At 38.4% G+C, this 23,669-nt stretch overlaps 1 protein-coding gene across 2 annotated transcripts in view; it reads right to left on the bottom strand.

The window, feature by feature from the left end:
- The window catches only part of RARS2 (arginyl-tRNA synthetase 2, mitochondrial), a 72,788-nt gene that overhangs the window by 14,282 nt on the left and 34,837 nt on the right, over positions 1 to 23,669 (bottom strand). For both annotated transcript variants that reach the window (XM_040238826.1, XM_040238827.1), the window contains 5 exons: positions 16,892 to 16,947; positions 14,195 to 14,278; positions 11,202 to 11,278; positions 2,302 to 2,460; positions 1,140 to 1,246 (listed from right to left, as the gene is read on the bottom strand). In XM_040238826.1, the coding sequence (XP_040094760.1) occupies positions 1,140 to 1,246; positions 2,302 to 2,460; positions 11,202 to 11,278; positions 14,195 to 14,278; positions 16,892 to 16,947 (483 nt within the window). The remainder of the gene's footprint in view (positions 1 to 1,139; positions 1,247 to 2,301; positions 2,461 to 11,201; positions 11,279 to 14,194; positions 14,279 to 16,891; positions 16,948 to 23,669) is intronic.

Genomic DNA, 23,669 nt, shown 5'->3' with positions numbered 1-23,669 from the left:
TAATTCTGAAACAACATAATGAATTAAGACCTTTAACAATACAGTATCTATAACCTTATCTTTGGCAAACTGGAAGTTATTTTTATACCTTCCGTAGCAATAAGCAGTATAACCAACAATAGAAAAACAGGAGGCAATCTGCACTTGAATGACTATTAAGAGTAGGTATTTGATGTAATATTTACTTTTTAAATTCTGTAGCTTTGGATGAGGTAACTAAAGTCTTTAACACATTGAGTTGAAAACGCGATTTCAACTACAGTTTAACCATGAAACATGTTCTTCAAATCCAAGTTATTATAACACTCAATATTGGGTTAGTTTTTAACATGCAAGAGTAACTATGAGTAATAAAATAGCCAAATTTTGTTACTGTCTTTCCTGCCCAATCAAAAATTAGAATCTATACATGGCAATCTAAAGTTTTTCCTTAAGGACACTACTGAGGATGCTGTGAACCACATCCTCTTGTCTTTCTTAAAAGGATGAGAGAAGCTGCTCTTTGGTGCTACGAAAAATGGTACATCTAAGCAACTGGTTTGCTTCTGCGTTACACATCCCTGGGCTCCTATGAAGGTGCCATTTCCCCGGCTGATGAGCTCAAAGCTCAAGTGGAAGCCTACCGTAAGCAAAGAAGCAGGGTCCCAGTGTGTGTCACATGATGCACTCGTTACCATTCCTGACTTCCTGTTATTTTTTCTGCTCCTGCTTCTTGATTTCCTCATTTTACTCTTTCAAAAGCTTTGGGTTGTATTATAGCGATTTTCAGAAGCTGTTTTAAATCCTTTTGAACAGGATGGGATCTTTTTAAAGAGGCAGGGTTGAGTATGAAGAGTTCTACTTCCCTATTCCAGTTATACCATGATCAGCTTGTGTGAGCTTAGACAGATCACTTTACACTTTCTGTGCTTGTTTCTTCATATGAAAGACAAGATAATAGTCTTTCTCCCAAGCTTACCAGGATTTTGCTTTGGCAGCACAAAACAGCATTTGGGAAACTAGTCTGAATGGCAAAAAGCATGATAACAAATGCCAGGAAAGCTGCACACAAGACTCTGCTGTCTTTACTGAGAGAATACATCAATACCAACTTCAAAGAACTACAAAGAACTTTCTAAAGAACAGGAACCTGATCATACAGTGTTTTCTGTAGGAGTCCTTTACTGTCCAGCAACTTTAAGACTTCTTGAGATTTTTCACGATAAAACGATTCTCCTGAATATTCATCAAAGTGTACTCCTAGACGCTAAGAGGGTTCAGAAACAAAAGGAAAAAGAGTTACTTACAAGTCCTATTATCTTACCCTAAGACAAAATAGGATGCTCTACAGTCTGTCATACAGATGGGGAAAATAAGAATTAAATCAAGTCACTCTAGCACTCCAGCCTTCTAGTGGCTCCCCCGTATCAGGCAAGCCCCCACAGTGGTACTGTGCTGTCCAGGAGGGGAGCTGCTAGGCACCTGTGGTTATTCAAATGCACATGAAAGAACAGTGAATATTTAGTTTCTCAGTCACACTACTCACAGTGAGGTGTGAGCCCTTGAAAGTGCTCAATGGCCACATGCAGCAGGAGGCCACCACACTGGACAGCATGATATGGGATGTTTCCACCACAGCAGGAAGCTAGCCATTTCTACTGCACAGTCCTGGAAAATGTCCTATCTCCTGCCCTACTCTACAACCCCTTGGACCCTGCTCCTACTGTTCTTCATCTCGCTTCCTTACTCTAGCCATGTGGGATCTTTGCTGAAACCCTGCTCAGGCGGCCCATCTGATCCTCCCTCCTCAGTTTCACTTTTCTCCATGCATGCATCACCATTGAACACACACACTCTCAAAGTTCTTGTTCAATCTGTTTTGCCGTGAATTTGTTTAATTTGCTGTGTCCATGTGAGAATGTAAAGTTCATGAGAAAAGAATTTCTATGTCTTTTACTAACTATTGTATTTCTCCCATTCCCAAAAGGTTATTAGATGAACAAATTTATAGCCATCACATATATGCCTAAGGAAGCAAGAGAAGAAACAATGGTTAAGAAAAAGTGAAGGGATGATAGAAGAAAGAAAAGAAATGTCAGACTGAAACGAAGTATCAGGATATCACTTCATATTCAGCCTGTGAAGTTCATTTTTTAAATTTATTTCATAGCTCTAACTTTCAGCCCAAAGAACAATATGTGAGTCCCAACTATCAACTCAGTGACAAACAACAAATCTGAGCTTCAGAAGCAACCTTTCCAGCCAGGAGTGCCAGTGAAGAGCTGTATTACATGACAGGACAGCAGGAGAGTGGGTGGGCACCTTGTAAATCCGCATGTACTCGTCTATGCTCAGGTCCCGAAATTTCCGCCACAGTGCAAGTGCTTGCATGTCGCCTAGTTCCAGTCGCTGGAAGAACTCATGTGCTGACTGTGCTACGTTTTTATTGTCCGCTGCTTCTTTATTAACTTGTACATAAACCTAAAGGCATAATAGTATATTAAATGAAGTACACTACTAGTCACTGTTATCTTCAAAACAGAAAAGAGGAAAACAAAACAATCTGGAGAATTTTCATTTAAAGGTTACACAAGGTTGCCCTTCTCACGAGTGTAACCTTTCCTTTTTTTTTTTTGCTATGGACCCTTAGTGAGCCCTGCCTACCTGTTCTCAAAATGCATATACATAGGATTATACAATACAGAAAATAATCACATTGAAATATTAATGTTCAAATATTTAAAAATATTTGTGATATAGTAACAGAAGAAAATATTAAATTTCTGATTGAGGTTAATGAAAATAATGCATAATTTTTTTCTTCTCATATAAGTTCATATACTGTTAGGTCAAGAATGCCTGGTTTAGACTAAGCTAGCATTTCTTCTTAAAAAAAAAAAAAAAGTGAAATTATTATTGCTGTGACTTCTCTGAGAAAAGGCTGAAGACAGTAGACTAGTTCAATCTGGGAAAGAAAAGGCCAAAGGATGATTTAGCAGTTATTTAGCAGTAATGAAAAACATTTTGAACTCTTCTCTAAATCTGCAAAGACCAGGGGGAAAAAAAACCAAAACAGGTGATATAGGAAGACCTCCGCGATAGTTAGCTTAATTATGCTCCAACCTGGGCTCTTGAGAACCGTGAGAAGCACTCACTTCAGTGTGCTTTTGCATGATCCGTCCTGGCTGGCTTAGCTCTGCCCCACCCAGTGATGGGAATGCAGGCGGATGGCTTATTAAGGGCTTTTCCAGTGCTAGGATTTTGTGTTCACAGAATCATTTTCCAGTCTCTAAACCACAAGGTTGATAAGTGATATAAAAATATCAACAATACAGCTCAAGTAATATTGAAGTGTGATGCATTATGGACTATAAAGTTGTAACTCACTTCCAGGGTGAAACATGAACAATAAATTTACTATCCTCATATTTTTTCCAGAAAGCTATTAAAGTAGCATGATATTAAAAAAATTGGCAAATATTAGCCACCCAAAAATATGAGACCTCCAAACCCCTACATACTCTTAAAATATCATGGTAGCAGACCTTAGGTAGAAGAAGTGATTTTATTGCTGGAGAATACTTTAGGACAACCATAATGTGGCTTATGGCTTCCCAGGTGGCTCAATGGTAAAGAACCCACCTGCCAATGCGGGTTTGATTCCTGGGTCGCGAAGATTTCCTGGAGAAGAGAATGGTAACCCCCTCCAGTATTCTTGTTTGGGAAATCCCATGGACAGAGGAACTTGGAGGGTTACAGTTCATGGGGTCGCAGAGAGACAGACATGACTTAGAGACTAAACAACAACAATGTGGCTTATACCCTCTAGACACTACTAACGAAAGGAACAGGGTATTAAACACTTATCTCAAGCTAAAAAGGCCTCAGCTTTCATAGATGGCTCATGGTAATTAATGGAATTGCAAAAGTGAACAAATAAGTGCTTTTAAATAAAGGTTGCTGTTGTTTAGTTGTTAAGTTGTGTCCAACGCTGAAAAGAGTTAATAACACAGCAGGTCTAGAAACTGCTATCCTTAAAATGTGTTGTCTGCAAGGTTAGCTCTTGGTTGCCATCTGGGGAACTTGAATTTTGACAATGCTCCTACCAATCTAACCAGTAAGAGTGGATCACAGTGCCTCTAAACTGCTTGTTCAAACAATATGGTTTATGCTAAACACCCACTTTTCTTCCAGGAGTTTGGAATTTTAGTACCAAGCTACACAGAGGGCGGCTACATAATCAGCCTCCAATGAGCTTCTCTGGTAGACAACATTTCACACAGGCTGTCACAATTTGTTGTAGGAGGAAATAAATACATCCTGGGTGACTCTATTAGCAAAGGACTTGGAGGCTTGAGCCTGATTTCCTCTGGACTTGCCCCCATGTGCCTTTTCCCTTTGCTGATTTTGTTTGGCATCTTTTTGCTATAACAGATCTTAGCTGTGAGTTCAACCATATGCTGAGTGTTGTGAATCCTTCTAGTGAATCCTTAACTTGAGGGTGGTTTAGGGAGACCTGATACTTATCATAAAGAATTAATTTCTACATGGTCCTATGAATAAGTTAGTTAGAACACAGAGAAAGATTTTTGGTAAGGTGTAGGAAAAAAGAGAGTCACTGCAAAACAGTAATCTGCAGACTTCTTGACTTCTGAATGACCTATCCAATGACAACTGCTTAATAGTCCAGCCTGCAGAAGTAAAGGCATACATATATCTATAAATGGCTTGTTACTCAGAATTAATACCTCCACCCTCTCCCTGTCTCTCTTGCCCCTCTTCTCTCCATCTCTCTCTCACATACACGTATATGTGGTGTGTGTGTGTGTGTGTGTGCATGCACATTCAGCTTAGAAGTAAATATATTAAAAACCCTTATTTTCAGAAGAGGAAAGGTATTAAATTAAAAAAAAAAAAATCTAGGATCCTAAACTCAAACAGTCAAACATTAAAAAATCTAATATACACTCAAAATACTGATAAGAATATTTTAGGAAAAACATCACCAGAATCTTTTTCTCCCTTTCTTAAAATTTAAAATAGAAATAATTAAAACAAAAAGCCATTCCTAATTTATGAAGACAAGCTTGGCATTTCAGCAATTTGTAGGGAGAAACCAAACATTATCGAGAATCAACTGACATTATCAAACAGAACAATAGAAGAGCCTTAATTGGCATTTAACAATCTGCCTGTAAACGTACTATATAAAACTATTAACATTCATTAGCATATTAGAAAAGAAATACTTTTTCCTTCAAAGTAAAATTTTATACAATGCATTTCTGAAATTATACTTTTCAATTTACAGTTACTTTGAATCCATTACCCTCAGAAAGTATGTATTCTGAAGACAGCCCCCTTCTGAGGTTAGATCCAGACTCAAAGGGAATAAAAAAGAAATTTTAAATTTGCATTTGATATGTAACAGTGTGGCTGAATAAAAGCGTTTTTGAGAATGGAGATGCAATTTTTCTTTTAGGTTACTAGAATGCAAAAGCCAGCTGTATTACTAGTTTAGAGAATAAAATAAATGTTTGAGACTTCCTGAAAGGAGTATTAATCGTTCCTTCTATTTCTAAATGTTGGGATTGCCAAAAAGCATGACATTTTATTTCTAATTTAATTGATTAATTATAATCAGCTCTTGGGATGACCTGCCCAAATGTAAGAAATAAGTGTGAAAACTTGAAGTAGTAGATAATGCTCTCTCACTCCCCGCTCAGTCCTTAAATTTGATTCTAGAATACAAGAGCCGCACAGGCACACCTGAATTTCTTGATGCAGGGTTCTAACCCCACTTCTGGTTATTTTTGTTTTTAAAACTGAAAGTAACTGCTAAGGATGGTTAGCATAACTTTGACACTAAAGATTCTTTTATCTCAATATTTGTTTGTCCTCTATCTTAAAATGCGTTTAATTTTGATCTCATATTTTAGAAAATAACATGTAACAAATTCCTGACTATAATCCAAACAAGTTCATTTAATGTTTCATGTATTGATCAGAAATTTCTCTGTTGAGACCAATTCCTAATATTAAATGAAATATCAAAGAAATTCAAATTCATGTTATTACAATTTAATATATCAGTTAATACAGTCAAAACTTCCTAGGTAAAAAAAGAAATCGTTTGATGTAACTAATGTATTAATGACCAAACTTCTCATTAGAACATCATTAGTAGCATATAAACAGCATTTTACCATTCCTTTATCTTCTTTTAATGTTTGGAATTTCTGATTTTTATTCTCTGTGTATATATAATAACATTCATGGTATCTTACACCTCTATCAAAGGGCGACAGTTGCTGACTTGCTGTGGGTCACCATGCATATGCCTAATAAATACTGCTCTCTGCTGAAAAACCTGTTCTTCCCACATTTCAGTGGGGTGAGGTAATGGCTGAGCTCTTAACATGTTGAGCCTGGCCTTGCTCGGTATTTCCGTTCTCGTTCTAAGAACAACCCAGAGAACAATGAGACATTGTAGCGCTGCTGAGGGGAGTGAGGGTGAGGGAGAAAGCGTGTGGCTTTGGGGAAGACACGTCATGAGCAACGGTGAAGCAGCGAAGTTGCCAGGAGAGAGGAGAGAGGTGCCCAGACTGAGAAGGGCCTGAGGGAAAAACTCCTGGGGACAGCATAGGCTGGGCAGCCCCCTCAGGTGGCGGCAGGCCCTCACAGGGCAGCGGTTCACAGTGTCCCCACACATGGAGGCTGGCCTCCGGCCTGCGGGGACTGAGACACAGCAAGACCTCCCAGGTGAAGTCTGTCACACAAGCAGAGCTGGGTGCCTCCAGGGCCTCATGCAGGCTTGGATCCTGGGCATGTCAGTCAAGAGTAGTGTGCACGGAAGCCAAGAAGAGGTCTCGACAGCTCCCTTGGGACGCACACAAGAGCCTCTGTGTGACCCGGGAGGTGGGAAATCCCTAACCTGACTTGAGCTGACTCCCACCACTCTCAAAAGTGATGGCTGGGTTCAGACTCAGGTTCATAATTTAAAAGCTATTTCTTATAGATGTTATAACAAGTAAAATCCACCTCAATCACAACAATCATTTTCCCTGAAAAAAGTAATATGGATTAAATCAACAGATTACATTTAAATTCAATTGTTTAAACAGTATGAATATTAACTGCATATATAATCCTATATATGTCTAGAATTGATTTAGGCTTGATTTACTTTGAGAAATTGTTTTGAGATTCTAGAGTCAGAAAAAAACATGGTCTTTTGATTTAAAAAAATAGGAGCAAGTAAACATTATCACTTATTAAATTGGTGCTTTGGTCCTGCCTTATCTTGTTTTTATTATTTTGCTACTGATAACAGGAAACTCAGGATAAAATCTCTTACATATACATTACCTAGTAATACATTATCTCCAACTTTCTATGTCTTTTTTGTTAAATGCCCATCACTGTGATTACCTCAAATCCTTTTAGAAAAGGGGCATGGTAAAAATAATGAAGTACTACAGGGATCATCCTGAATCTTTACAAATGCCAGTGCTAGGGGACTTCCCTGGCGGTCCAGTGGTTAGTACACGGTGCTTTCCTTGCTGGTGCCCAGCTTTGTTCCCTGATCAGGGAACTAAGATCCCACAAATTGTGTGGCATGACCAAAGGGAAAAAAAAAAGCCAGTGATAGGGTACAAGGCTAATGCATACTGTATTGGCATATTTACCTCTTATGAGAGGCTGCTCATATTTCAGAGGAATCTCTATAGTTCTCAAAATACAATTAATATGCAACATCAACAAGTGAAGCTCTAAAATCTTCTGTAGCAAAAAACAAACAAGTAAAAAAGCCACCAAACCAAAAAACCAAAAACAGAAAAGAGTGACTGGGCTCTCTGTTCTTAAAGGTACAGAGTTAGCTTTTATTAAGGTAGGGTAGCTAGGAGGAACTCTGAGAAATTACTTTTAAAAATCATTAAACCTGAGTAAATGATGACCCCCAAATACCTATGATTTAGATTTAACATTATTAACATCGTAAGAACTATTTCTTTCATGTTAGTGGGAAGGCTTTTTGAAAAGTATTTCAAAACTTACCACTATGAATCAATAGTGTGAATTTTAAACAGCAAAAATATTATTTAACTCATCAGCCAATTTTGGGGAGGGGAGGAACTATTAAAAGCCACTTCTCTGGTTCGTGAAAAATTAGTATAACAACGAAAAGGAAAGGTTTCGAATGTTGGTTAAAAAATAGTCCTAGGTCAATGCACAGCATGGCCAGATGTCCTGGTTAAAGCATGACTACAGGTGCAGAGAACAACCATTTTAAACAGAGCAAAGCACAAGCATGGAAATGCAGCAGAGAAATGACTACATTAAATATTTTCATCACAGAAAACAAATGCTAAAACTATGATATAACTTCTAATCTGGCTAAGAAACTGAAACTGGGGGGATACTGATCATGGTGCAAATTAGAGGCACCCAGGCCATGAAATCTGCTCCTGGATGGCCAAAGCCAAATTTAAAACAAATACGCTCGAAGACTGAAACTGTGACAGCTAAACTACTAATTGTGCCTGGGGCACAGCAATTTAATTTTGAAAGAAAGGAAAATAATGACAGCCAGTGGAAGCAACTGGCTCAGAAAGGCACTCTGCAGTGCCAGTGGTGGGGTGAGGCAGGGCAGCACACAGAGCACTCTGGAGCAAAGTTGCCTGTGGTGGATTCTTGGGCTTGGCACTTGGCTTCTTCACCAGTAAACTGCATGGTAAGTTAAATTTGGGGCAAATGCTAAATAGTGTATCCTATGATAGGCAGCCCTTCCTTGGAGCTTTACAAAAGATTTCTTTATGCCACAACTTAAACAGAAGAGGCAAATTCATTCAAGCATTTACTGTAAGGCACAGTGTCTGAGGCTGCAGATAAAAGACCAAGACAACAGATCCTTCCTCTAAAAGAGCTCCATATGTAACTTGAGAAGGAGAAAAAAATGGGTTTGACCAAGGTTTAGGTTTTCTGTTTAGAAACAGGACAAAATTATTAACATTTGCTTACCACTCAAAAAGGGACAAATGTTCTCATTTATATTAAAAGCTGTTGCTGGAAGTAACCTACAGTGACAACTATAATTTTAAAATGAAACTGGGTCTGCAAAAATAGCACAAAGATAAAATAACCTAGAGTCTGCCATAGTAGGCTCTGCATTTTTCTCCATTCAGCAAAGGAAGGAGGAAGAAAGCAGATAAGCTCTAATGGATTGCTGTCTTCCATTACAAACAGCAAGGTGGGTGTATTTGACTAGCTCTCTTTTGTCTATAAATACTGCTTCTCTGTAAAGCTATTAGGGCTTCCCAGGTAGTTCAGTGGTAAAGAATCACCTCCCAAGTAGGAGACACAGGTTCGATCCTTGGGTTGGAAAGATCCCCTGGAGAAGGAAATGACAACCCACTCCAGTAATCTTGCCTAGAAAAACCCCATGGGCAGAGTAGTTTGGCAGGTTACAGTCCATGCGGTCACAGAAGAGTCAGACATGACTTAGCCACTAAAACAACACCATGAAGCTATTAGGCAAAAGAACACTTAATGAAAGCAATACTATTATGCCTTTTTTGTTATTCATGAAAGTAACCCCTTCACCTGTTCCTTATGTGTGTCTGTCAATCAACAATCTCTAATGTAGATGTATGATAACTTTCTTCTTATGAGTCTCAAGAGGCAGGAAACTGTATTAAACTGCATAGAATAAAATGTATGTTTAGGTTGCCAGAGAGTTTAAGAACAAATTTTACTACAATATTTAAAAGATTATGGGCCACAAACATTTACTGTTGTCAGGATTAAATAAAAAACTTCTGAGATTGGGTGGGAGAAAATGCCAGGAGTAACTCTCATATGTCAAACTGTACTCTAAATTCTTAAAGAATGTGCTCTGAACAACACAAGGTCTCCAAGTGGTTCCTTGCATTTCCTGCACTGTGGGTTTGTCTCTGAGGCCTGGATCTGATGAAAGGTTCACTAAGCTCATGGTAAAAATACTCATGATTATTCATAGTTTTAGAAAATAATACAGTAAAATGCCAGGCACTAAGGCAGCATACTTTATTGACAACCATAAAGATTTACTAATTTTTAAACTCTCGACTGTCCATAAAACTCTCAATGGGTAAGAGGGGGGAAAAATCTTTTGGTTAACAGTATAAATCAAATGGCTCAGATGGTAAGAGACTCGGGTTCAGTCTCTAGGTCAGGAAGATCCCCTGGAGAAGGGAATGGCAACCCACTTCAGTATTCTCACCTGGAGAATTCCATGGACAGAGCAGTCCATGCGTTCGCAAAGACACGACTGAGTGACTAACACTTTCACTTTCATAAATCAAAACACAGGCATTTAAAATGCAACTGAAGGTACAAACTCAGGAGGAAATCACAAATGTTAAAGATCTTTAAGAGTCAGATGTGTTTTGTTAAATACAAAATAATATAATAAAAATGAAAACGACACGCTCTCTGTGGCTCTGGCTAGAGGGGTAAAGCGTTGCTTGGCAAGCGCGCTTCCTTACACACAACCTTAGTCTGATCCCCCATATGTCACCAAAGTGGCTGGTAGTATCTGCTCTTTGTCAGGCCCAGAGATAACAACTGCGACAATGAAAAGGAAACACATTCCTGGAGATTAATTGGACAGGAAGAGCTTTATTAATAAGCTCCAGGAAGAACTGAGGACAGAAAAGCAGAGTGAAGGGATTAAATGAGGCAGAATAGAAAGACGTACACATTGGGCAAAAGCCAGGAAAAGGAGCTGAAAGACAAATAACGAAGGATACCCTAATCTGGAGAAACACATATATGCCTTCCCTCTACAACAGAACAAGGGCAAAAATGTATATACTCATGTTTCTTCAAGTCTAAATGCATTATAGTTATTAGAGCAAAGGAAGCTGCAGTACATAACAATAATAGACCAAAAGAATTCTTAGCTGAATCTGATGTTCTGTATGTTTATGCCAAGATTCCATACCTGAATAAATATTGTCCCAAATCAACTAAAATAGTTATAAAAGAAGTATTTGGATAAGAAAATTAAAGTGAGTCCTTAGTAAAATATAAGCAATATTTTCAATAATTTTGGGTCCTTGTTTTAAGAACAGTTTTTTTTTTTTTTTTTTAAAGCCCCTGGGAGTAAAAATGTGTTACCAAGCTGCACTGTACTCTGAAAAAAGATGACGCATTTTCTAATTTTTTTTTCATCAACTTACTTCAAAGAGATGCTGTAAAGGACTGGACTGGAGTTTTTCTTCATAGCCAAACAGCTGGAAGCCAGTTCCCAGAAGACCTACCACAATAATCCATAAATGAGAAAATTAAAAAATTGGACAGTAGAGAACAGTCATGGCAAGCAACAGGTATGCATCCTAAGAATACTGCAAAATACACACTATCGTGTCCTGCTACCCCATAAACTGACACAAGTCAAATTCAATATACTGAATCACAAATTCAATATATATAGAATGGCTCACTGAAATTAATTTCACAGAAACCAAAGACTATGAGCTCAAAGGCAGAGTCTGGGACTAATTTATCTTTGTGCCAACACCTACCTCGCTACAAGACATCAGTAAAACAAGCATTTACTGAGCCACTACTCTGCGGAAGGACATCCTGCTACCAGGCACTAGACACATTAGACACTCAAAATCTGTGAAAAGACAATGATGGGAAGTGATTTCAAATATCTTCTAAAACTTGTAGATGTGAAAATAAAGATACGAATCAGATTAGTGTTACAATTATTAGTTCTCAAATAACTGAAAGTAAAACTCTGATTACTCTTCTCATTCAAGGTGACAAAATGCTTTTATCTGACTATATATTTGTCTTTCACTTGCCATTGTTTTGTTTAAGTTTTTGGTTTTTTTTAGTCTTTTGTAAGTTCAAAATTCAGAGATGGTATTAATTTGAACTTTTAAAAAAATAATAGTTGAGGTTTGAAATTGACAATGAAAATTCTTAATACAGACTGTCAATATTTATGTTCTTAAGACATTTTGCTAAAAGGTGACCGCAATTTTGGATTTGAAGGGTATATGTAGCCTGGGCCAAGGGTAATTATAGGTAGTACAATTTTAAAAAACTAATTTGTTTCTATGTCAGTTATATAGCTTTAGATCTAAAGAAGCTATTGCTGCTGGGCCTTGCTGATGTGCATTTTTCTATACAGCCTCAGCAGAAAGTGGAATGTACTAAACACAGGGTAGGTAATCTTTGGAGCTTAGACAGGAACTAGAAGGATGACTAAAATAAGTCCCAACACTATTCACTTTTAAGCAAAAGCAAATGTGATCATGATTCAGGGTCCTACAAGTTGGGTGTGAAAAGACACCCAAAGCATTCTAAAAAATGGAGACAGGAAAAGTAAAGGCCAATTCCATTTGACATTCAACCTAATACATTTTCAAAAATTAATTCTGTACTTAAGAACTGTTGGCCAACTTTTAATCTGGGATAGGTGAACAGCCAAAATTAAAACTCTTTAACAACAACGGTTTGATGGAAATGTTGACAGACCATTAACCATAGTAGTCCTTTAGAGAAAAATCACTACAATAAAACCCTGCAGCTAAAATTTAATGAATATCATAATCACATATTTGCTAATGGCTGTGAAGTGCCTGAATCAGTCAAACTCATATAAAGTGGATGCCATCTATTAAATCTGACTGTTGAGCTTAGAGCCCCAAACTCTAAGTGCCCTCTGTGAGCCGCGGGTGGGTTTTTTAAATGCAAGGCATGTTTTCTGTTCCTCCACAATGAATAGTAAGGGCACTGTTAGGTTCAAGTTCTATTCTTTTTAGTGTCTAAAAAAGATTTTTATTAACTGAGAGGATAACGTTCATAAGAGATCATGATAAATTTATCTTTCAAAAACTCTGATTTCATTTCAGTAGATATGGAACATGGTATTTAGTATTGAAAACGTTACCTAGCCTTTCTTTTGGAATAGATTGTGAAAGACTTTCCAAGACAGATTCTTTCATCATTCTGAGTGCCTATTATGTGCTAAGCATGATGGATACAAAAATAACTAAGACATAGCCCATGCCTTCATGGAACATTTCACCTAGCAGGGGAGAGCAGCATACAAAAGAATACAGTTAGAAGAGAAGCCCATTTGGGTAGAACTGGATACTAGGAACTTGGTGATGTGAGAAGGTGGGCAAGGGTGTGTCGGGGTGTCAGAGAATGCTTTTCCGAGATGACACAAGGGCTAGATCTTAAAATGCACATGGTAGCAGCCTGAGATTTTAATAAAAACTTTGCATTTTACATGCTACTAGTCCTTCCCTACCACATCAACTTCATTTATCTTGTCATTCCACACCTTGACTACGGCAGTATATGAGCTACGAATGGTTCTGAGTAAACTCAAGACATTAGACATAATCTGTGGCATTCAACTCTTTGGGTCTCACTCTTTTCTTCCTCTTTTCATTTGCACCAATCACCCACTCCATGACTTGTACAATTTAAGAGGAAGCCAAAATATCCCAGGTTGTTTTTCTTCTAGGCCACTGGCTCAGGGTATGACAAATCCTATTTCCTGTAGGTTGGCCCGGGGAGGCTGTTGAGAAGGGTGTATAACTAGTCTTGCTGCTGCTGCTGCTGCTGCTAAGTCGCTTCAGTCGTGTCTGACTCTGTGTGACCCCATACACGGCAGCCCACCAGGCTCCCCTGTCCCTGGGATTCTCCAGGCAAGAACACTGGAGTGGGTTGCCATTTCCTCCTCCAATGCATGAAAGTGAAAAGTGAAAGTGAAGTCACCCAGTCGTGTCCGACTCGTAGTGACCCCATGGACTGCAGCCTACCAGGCTCCTCTGTCCATGGGATTTTCTAGGCAGGAGTACTGGAGTGGCTTGCCATTGTCTTACTTTTCCTCTAATACTCACATCTACATTTAACTAATGAATGTAAGCTACTTTAATAAAAGCACAAAAGTCTGTATTTTTCAGGACTTGTTCTATATGTATGAAGTTTCCTCCCCCAAAAACTTACTTGTATGATGAGAATTATTCTAATAAGTAAAATACAAGATTTATGGAAGAGAGCCATCAGGAAAAAAAACAGGTAGGAGGCACTACTTCATCCAATGGGAGTTTGACCATATTTTGTCCAGATGATCAAGTAACGTGATATTAAAACAAATTAAACTTAACAATGATGTGAAAAATAAAACCTCAAACTTACTTACCAAACTGCATGCCCCAATCGCCAAGATAATTTATTCGTGTTACTTGATGTCCTAAAGCTTCTTTGAGATTTGCTATAAAATTTCCTAGTAATCAATAAAATACATAGTTTCTTATTCTTATATGTTTTGGCATAAGAACCATCTAATATCAAAGCATAACAGAAAATTCTCTTGACAAAATCTACTAACTTTTTTTAAAAACAAAAACATTCATTATTGTGTTTTCATCTATATTGTGGAAAGGGAGTAAAAATTATTTTGGAGGATGTAGTTATTCTAAATCTCACAATTTTCATCAACATTAATGGAGGTTATGAATACACTGAGTAATTGTGATTCCAAGTCAATTCCAAGGACAGAAAATAACAGAATCTCAGTAATTAACAAAGAATATATAATTTGGTTGTTCCCTAAAAAACTTAGGTTTTTTTTTTTTTTTAAAGTAGCTCACTCCACCTTCTTTCAGTTATGAAGTCCAACCTCTCATGCTGCTCCCTAAATAACAGCACACAGGAATCCAAGGCCTCCACCTTTCTGTACTGCTGATGCATTCAGGTTTGACATTTGACATCTATTCCATTCTGCACATACTAAAGCTAAAAGTTACAGACCCCAGAACGTCTTGCAGTTAGGGTTCCAGAAGTCATGGGCAATCAGATACACTTTGCTTGTGATCTAGAAGGTGAAAAGCGAGTTACCTTTATTTTTTCGGAAAAGCACAGTGGTGGAGGCTTTGACTTTTAGTGGCATCACTACTAGAGGTCCCAGTGTCCTGCCATATAACTTCCAAGGGAAGTGAAAGATAGGATATGGGTGACCTCTTTTGCTTCTCTGAATTCTCAAAGGTACAATAAACCAGGAATAATGGCAGGTTCCTGACTCTGGCAGCGGCAGTAATCGAAGAAAAGGCAGAAGCTCCCTTGATGATGAAGTTCTGTGGTAGTTTTGGGCATCATCTATGTCAATTTAATCCAAAGTGTCTTTAGCACTCCCAACAACTCTGCAAGCTATTCAATATCCCATTGTAAATTCCCTCCTGCTTTTACTAGAGGAGATCTAGTTTTCTGCAAATAACCTCTAACCAATAGGTATAGCTGACAAATTACAGTAGCTACTTTTCCAATTTCCCTACTTCTAGACTTCCCCAAACTCTACAGTTCCAGCAACAGAATTCACCTTTTGCAGCTGGTACTCAGACTGTATCCCTATCTTTTTGTAGTACCTTACTATCTTATGTGTGTGCTTAATCATTTAATCGAGTCCAACTCTTTGCAACACCATGGACTGTAGCCCGTCAGACTCCTCTGTCCATTGCTTGGGGATTCTCCAAGCAAGAATACTGGAGTAGGTTGCCATGCCCTCCTCCAGGGAATCTTCCCAACTCAAGGATCGAACCCAGGTTTCCCGCATTGCAGACAGATTCTTTACCATCTGATCCACCAGGGAAGCCCATGAACACTGGTGTGGATAGCCTATCCCTTCTCCAGAGGATCTTGCTGACCCAGGAATCGAACTGGGGTCTCCTGCATAGCAGGCAGATTCTTTACCAGCTAAGCTACCAGGGAAGCACCTATTATCTTATAAATCCAACTAAATGCCTGAACCTAGGCTTTCGGAATTAGGCTACCTAATTTCAAATCCTTGCTGCTATACTTTCCTAGCATTGTGATTTGGGGAAAGTTACTTTTGGTGTCTGAGTTTCCTCATCTATAACCAATAGAACTTACTAATCAGGGCTACTGTGAAACTAGTTCAGATAATACATGAAAACACTTAACATGGTAAGTTTCAATAAATATTATCTCTTCCTGGTTCAAGCATTTCCCTTAACAACTGTCAAACAAGTTTATCATGCTTTACCCATCAATTACTCCTATGCTTTTGACTTATGTAGTTTTTCTTATACAGTATATTTCTTATATTCTTTTTCATCAAGTCGTGTCATTTCCTCTCTTATAATGCTGCTTGAGAACTTTGTAACAACAGAAGTTGACTGTAGTGCAATATAACCTATTCCAGAAGTACAGACATTCTCCAAATCTTTAGAGTATTCCAGTATGGATTAAATCACTTTCTTATAAGTATGTAAAAGACAGATTTCTATACTGCAAGACAGATTATATGAGATAAACTTTAAAGTCCCTTCCAATTCTAATATTACACAATTCTAACTGCAGTTTTAAGATGGGCTACTATATAATGTCATGTTTTAATAGAAATCATAAGTCTACTGTACACTCAAACATTACAACCAAGAAGTATTACAGTAATCTTTGTTAGGATAGTCCTGTTTCAATTTTCAGTCTTGAAAACTCCAGTTAGTACTCATATGATTCAGACTGAGTTTATTTTTTAAAACAAAATATATGGATAAAAAAATTGGGAGGATGACCAATCCCATAAAACTGTTTTCACTTATGCATCTTTCAGTTCTTCTTTATATGCATACATACTTTTAACAAGTTAAAAATCAAAATATACATACCTGGTTTCTGAGTCAATCTTTTGGTTTTGAAACAAATTTCTTTCTGTCATTTCTAAAACAATTTTTTTTCACTTTAGGGTCATATTTAATTAGCATTAAGCTCATATACATTTCACTTTTTTGTTTCTTTGTCCTTTTGCTACCTAAGCATTAAACCAATACTGCTCCAAAAGTCATGTTCCAGTATTTTCTGTGAAACTAACAGCACTTACCTATGATGGTAGAACGCAAATGTCCAACATGAAATTTTTTGGCAACATTAGGTGAACTGCAAGATAATTGTAAAAGTTATTTTTTTCTGTTCTACAAACAAGAGTTCTAAAATGAATTAGGTCATAGCTCTATAGTTTAATATAATTGTGGACTAAAGCCTTTGGTATTTTGGACAAAGACAGTTAAAAATTAGACATTTAGAGTACTTCCCTGCTGGTACAATGTATAAGAATCTGCCTGCCAGTGAAGGAGACACAGGTTCGATCCCTAGACTGGGAAGATTTCACATGCCAAGGAGCAACTAAGCTTACATACCACATCTACTGAAGCCCATGAGCCTAGAGCCTGTGGTCCACTGCAATGAGAAGCCCGTGTACTGCAACGAAGGGTAGCCCCTGCTCGCCAAAACTAGATAAAGCCCGTGCGCAGCAATGAAGATCCAGTGCAACCAGGAATAAATAATTTTTAAAATTAGACATTTAGAGCAAAGACAAATTAGATCTCAGAAAGAACCACCTTTAGGGAATTGATCCTGTGACTCAAGAGGTAGTCATATAACATACACAGAAGTGGCACACTCAGCAAGCAGATACAGTAGGGGCTTGGTAAAAAGATGAAGAAATTCAGAGAGGACTGTTTTGACACAAACAAGGTACATTATTAGGGATTAAGTTTAGTGCACTAGTTCTCAATGCTTTAGTGTCTAAAAATTATTGTGGACCCCAAAATAATTTTATTTATGTGAGTAATATCTATCAATATTTATAGTATCAGAAATTAAAACAAAAATACAAAAATATTTATGTGGAAAGCTTCCCAGGATAACCAGAAATAGAATTTACCATTCCAAATTCTCAAACAACACATTTGTTACTCTTGGTGGTTGAGAAGTTGCAATTAAGATTTAACAATAGCTAATGTTTTTCACTTTCATGCACTGGAGAAGGAAATGGCAACCCACTCCAGTGTTCTTGCCTGGAGAATCCCAGGGACGGGGGAGCCTGGTGGGCTGCCGTCTATGGGGTCGCACAGAGTTGGACACGACTGAAGTGACTTAGCAGCAGCAGCAGCAATGCTAGTTGGAGAAGACTCTTGAGAGCCCCTTGGACTGAAAGGAGATCCAACTAGTCCATCCTAAAGGAGATCAGTCCTGGGTGTTCACTGGAAGGACTGATGCTAAAGCTGAAACTCCAATACTTTGGCCACCTCATGTGAAGAGTTGACTCATTGGAAAAGACTCTGATGCTGAGAGGGATTGGGGGCACGAGGAGAAGGGGACAACAGAGGATGAGATAGCTGGATGGCATCACTGACTCGATGGACATGAGTTTGAGTGAAGTCCGGGAGTTGGTGATGGACAAGGAGGGTCGCAGAGTCGGACATGACTGAGCGACTGAACTGAACTGAATGCTAGTAACGTAATGCTCAAAATTCTCCAAGCCAGGCTTCAGCAATACGTGAACCATGAACTTCCAGATGTTCAAGCTGGTTTAGAAAAGGCAGAGGAACCAGAGATCAAATTGCCAACATCCGCTGGATCATGGAAAAAGCAAGAGAGTTCCAGAAGAACATCTATTTCTGCTTTATTGACTATGCCAAAGCCTTTGATTGTGTGGATCATGATAAACTGTGGAAAATTCTGAAAGAGATGGGAATACCAGACCGCCTGACCTGCCTCTTGAAAAACCTATATGCAGGTCAGGAAGCAACACTTAGAACTGGACATGGAACAACAGACTGGTTCCAAATAGGAAAAGGAGTACGTCAAGGCTGTATATTGTCACCCTGCTTATTTAACTTCTATGCAGAGTACATCATGAGAAATGCTGGGCTGGAAGAAGCACAAGCTGGAATCAAGATTGACGGGAGAAATATCAATAGCCTCAGATATGCAGATGACACCACTCTTATCGCAGGAAGTGAAGAAGAACTAAAAAGCCTCTTGTTGACAGTGAAAGAGGAGAGTGAAAAAGTTGGCTCAAAGCTCAACATTCAGAAAACTAAGATCATGGCATCTGGTCCCATCACTTCATGGGAAATAGATGGGGAAACAGTGGAAACAGTGTCAGACTTTATTTTTGGGGGTTCCAAAATCACTGCAGATGGTGACTGCAGCCATGAAATTAAAAGACGCTTACTCCTTGGAAGGAAAGTTATGACCAACCTAGATAGCATATTCAAAAGCAGAGACATTACTTTGCCAACTAAGGTCCGTCTAGTCAAGGCTATGGTTTTTCCAGTGGTCATGTATGGATGTGAGAGTTGGACTGTGAAGAAAGCTGAGCGCCGAAGAATTGATGCTTTGGAACTGTGGTGTTGGAAAAGACTCTTGAGAGTCCCTTGGACTGCAGGGAGATCCAACCAGTCCATCCTAAAGGAGATCAGTCTTGGGTGTTCACTGGAAGGACTGTTGCTGAAGCTGAAGCTAAAATACTTTGGCCACCTCATGTGAGGAGCTGACTCATTGGAAAAGACTCTGATGCTGGGAGGGATTGTGGGCAGGAGGAGAAGGGGACGACAGAGGATGAGATGGCTGGATGGCATCACTGACTCGATGGACATGAGTTTGAGTGAACTCCGGAAGTTGGTGATGGAGAGGGAGGCCTGGCGTGCTGTGATTCATGGGGTTGCAAAGAGTCGGACACGAGTGAGTGACTGAACTGACTGATTGAATGCTTCTAGAGCACATTCACTCTTTGACAGGCACAGTCTGACACACTTTACATGCATTAACTCAACAGTCAGAAGAACTGTGATGTAATCTCTTAGTTTGATGAGAAAATTGAGACACACAAAGGAAAAATGATAATGAAGTACATTTGGCAAGATCTTGAGGACTCTTGAACCTAGCTGATGAGCATATGGGGCTTAATATACATTTACTCTCTTTTGTGTATGTTTGAAAATTTCCTAAGTTTTTCAATATTAAAAAGATATTAACTAGGACACAGCTGGTTAAAAGTGGTAAAAACAAGAGCTTACTTGTGGTCTGTCTCCAGAGCCTTGCTATTTACCTTTTTTAAGGGTGTTACAATTTAAAACCTTGATCTGACAGATATCTGTATACAATTGTGAAATTATGAAACTATAAGGAAATTCATGTAATCATTATTTAGAAAGAAAGCAAATGTTCTTCTGTGGGATTAAAAAATAAGTAATCTCCTGCTTCTAGTCAAGAGAGAAGAACAAGGCTTAGGCTTAATTACCCTTCTGCCTTAAACAACTAGAAAACTAAAGATTTATGGAACACTGGTTTCATGAAACTGAACAGGATAGTGAAGGACTGTGATCCCTAGGAGAAGGTCAGCCAACAGGGTGACCCTTAGCACTGCTTTACTAGCAAATTCATGAGATGTAGCTAAAGCAGACCAATCTATACCATGAAAGTGTTTATATCAGAACAGAAGAAAGGCTTCAAATCAATGATTGACGACTCTCCTTTAAGAAACTAGAAAGGGAGGCTTAAACTAAATCCAAGTAAGCAGAATAAAAGGGAGTAATACAGATGAAGGTTAAAAAAAAAAAGAGAGAGAAACTGTGATATCGTAACGGGTAGTGGTGGTTATGTGACCTGGCATCTTTGATAAAACTCATTAAACTGTTGAAATACAGTGATTTGCACTGTACTATATACCTCAATGGAGAAGGCAATGGCAACCCACTTCAGTACTCTTGCCTGGAAAATCCCATGGATGGAGGAGCCTGGTAGGCTGCGGTCCATGGGGTCGCTAAGAGTTGGACATGACTGAGCGATTTCACTTTCACTTTTCACTTTCATGCATTGGCGAAGGAAATGGCAACCCACTCCAGTGTTCTTGCCTGGAGAATCCCAGGGGCAGGGGAGCCTAGTGGGCTGACATCTATGGGGTCGCAAAGAGTCAGACACGACTGAAGTGACTTAGCAGCAGCAGCAGCATATACCTCAATAAAGCTGATTAAAAAAAAATACTATAAAAAACTAAAAATAAACTGGCCATGGATATATTAAAGGAATATGCTGATATTAAAGGAATATATACGATACATTGTTTAATGAAAGAAAGAGAAGAACAATGTAAAGGAATATGCTGATATTAAAGGAATATATAAGATACATTGTTTAATGAAAAAAGGAGAAGAACAATGTATAATGTGTATGATCTCTAGATGGGTAAGCAGGAAACTGATATTGGTGAATGTCTATATAAAGAGAACCAGGAGACTGGGGTAGGGAGGACACTGCCTTCTCACTGCACTCCCTTTTGTCACCTTTGAATTTTCAAAAACTAAGGTTATTATCTAATAAAAATATTATCTAATAATATAGTTTTTGCATAGCTTTTGCATTTTTAAAAATGCAAAAAGGTATAGTTGATTTACATTTTGTTTCAGATGTACAACAGTGAATCACAACCTTTAAAGAAAATATTCCATTTAAAGTTATTATAAAATGTTGCCCTGTGTGGTACAATATATCCATGTAGCTTATTTCACACATAGTATTCTGTATGTCCTAATCCCCTATTCCTACCTTGCCCCTCCCTACTGGTAACCCCAAGTTTGTGCTCTGTATCTGTGATTGTTTTAGTTGTATTCATTAGTCTATTTTTTAGATTCTACATATAAATAATAACATGAGTATTTGTCTTCCTCTGACTTATTTCATTTAGTACAATGCCCTCCAAGTCCACCTATGCTATTGCAAATGGTAAACTTTCATTCTTTGTTATGGCTGAGTGGTATTCCACACAAACCTCATCTTTATCCATTCATCTGTTGATGGACACTTAGATTATTTCCATATCTTGGCTATTGTAAATGCTGCTGCTGTGAATGTTGGGGTGCATGAATGTTTTTAAATTAGTGTTTTTTTCTTCAGATATATACCCAGGAGTGATATTGCTGGATCATATGGTGGTTTTATTTTTAGTGTTTTGAGAAACCTCCATACTGTTTTCCACCGTGGCTTTACCAATTTACATTCTCTCCAACAGTGCACCAGCGTTCCCTTTTCTCACATCTTTGCCAACATTTGTTATTTGTGATCTTTCTGATGATACCCATTCTGATAGGTGTGAGGTGCTATCTCATCGTGGTTTTGATTTGCATTTCTCTGATGATTAGCAGTGTTGAACATCTTTTAATGTTCCTGTTGGCTAGAACTTTTGTACTTTTTTTTTTAGAATTAGAAGAACTGAATCTGTCTAGAGCTTCACAAAACCTCCCTTGAACTATCAATTTGACATTCTCTGGCACCACATTCCTACTCAGAAGGGAACACAATGAAACGGAAAATACAAATTCAATTCCTTTGGCAGCCAAAGCAACTACTGTGGATTACAACTTGTATGCTTTACTAGAACTCTGAAATATTACTTCATGTAATTTCCTCAATCTTGTAAGAAAAGAGATATTACTCTTATTTTCCACATATAAGAGACTAGAGAAATAAACTGTCCTTTCCCAGATGACCAAATCAGTTACTAAGTGAAAACTAGTACCCTGATCTCCTGGACTCCCATTTTCCCAGAGGTCAATTTGTTTTGTGGGAACACTTCACATCGAGGAACAGCAGGGTGGGGGAACACGTGTTGATAAAAGAGAAGAATGGCTACCACTGCTGACTGTGCTCCTGCAGATTTGATCTGAACACAATAGGAAGGGCTGACTCAGGAGAGAGGCAACTGCTGCTGATGCTTCAAGTCTTACTCTACCCACCAGGTAGAGCCAAAGTCTGAGGTAGACAGTCATCTACCCTGGCACTCCTGGATCTGACAAAATATAGGGAAACCAACCATATATCACTATATCAGGGAGGCAGTAAAGGTTAAACATATAGGATTCAGAGTTAGCTCTGTGACCCTGAGCAAGCTCCTTGACGTAGCATCACCATCATCATCTCAATTTAAGGCCAAGATTTCTTTTGATGTGGACCATTTTAAAAGTTTTCACTGAACCTGTTACAATACTGCTTCTGTTTTATGTTTTGGTATTTTGGCCCCAAGGCATGTGAGATCTTAGGTTCCCGACCAGGGATTGAACCCTCACCCCTTGCATTGGAAGGAGAACTCTCAAGCACTGGACCACCAGAGAAGTCCCTGGGGCAAGTTTCTTGAACATAGTATTTCTATCTCTTTACCTTGGGGTGAAGTCACCTGGTCTATTAAAGATACTATATATTTAAAGAAATTCTCTCTTCCCATCTCTTTCATTTTCAGAAAAAATTTAGGAAGGATGTTTTCTATCAACTTTTACCCTCCTGTCTACCTCTCTGTCTCCCTTTTGGAAACCACAATAAGAATCACAGAATCTGGAATACTTCTAAGGGAGGAAGCCGCTCTAGTCCCTCACCAATACCAGATGAAAAACAACAGGAAGCAGAGATGACTGCTGGGAAATGGACTCTGCTTTCATTAATGATCAGATGCTTATAAAAGTTCCAGCCTTCCTTAACTGCCTTGGAGAAAAGTTGAGAGAGGCAAATCTGTAAGTAAATAAACTGCAGTTCAAAAAGGCTCCAGAATACAACTCAAACGGAACAGGCTATTTTTAGACATTTCTTATAAGCATAAACAAAAAGGAGTATTATATGGGAAACAAAAACTTTGGAGAAAAACCAGAGAATCAATGACTGAGAAAGACTAGTCTTGGTATTTTGATTTTGGTTGGGGAGAAGGGATGGTAAAGAGGAAGTGAACATTAAGAAGGTACATGGGTGGCAACTTTTCACACTTCAAGAAACTGGCAATAGCACTATTTCAAGGGTAAATGTACAGTAACATACTACTTTCCTACTGA

This window comes from Oryx dammah, unplaced genomic scaffold (assembly GCF_014754425.2).
Source record: "Oryx dammah isolate SB20612 unplaced genomic scaffold, SCBI_Odam_1.1 HiC_scaffold_4, whole genome shotgun sequence".
NCBI lineage: Eukaryota > Metazoa > Chordata > Mammalia > Artiodactyla > Bovidae > Oryx > Oryx dammah.
This window is presented reverse-complemented; position numbering and strand designations above follow the sequence as displayed.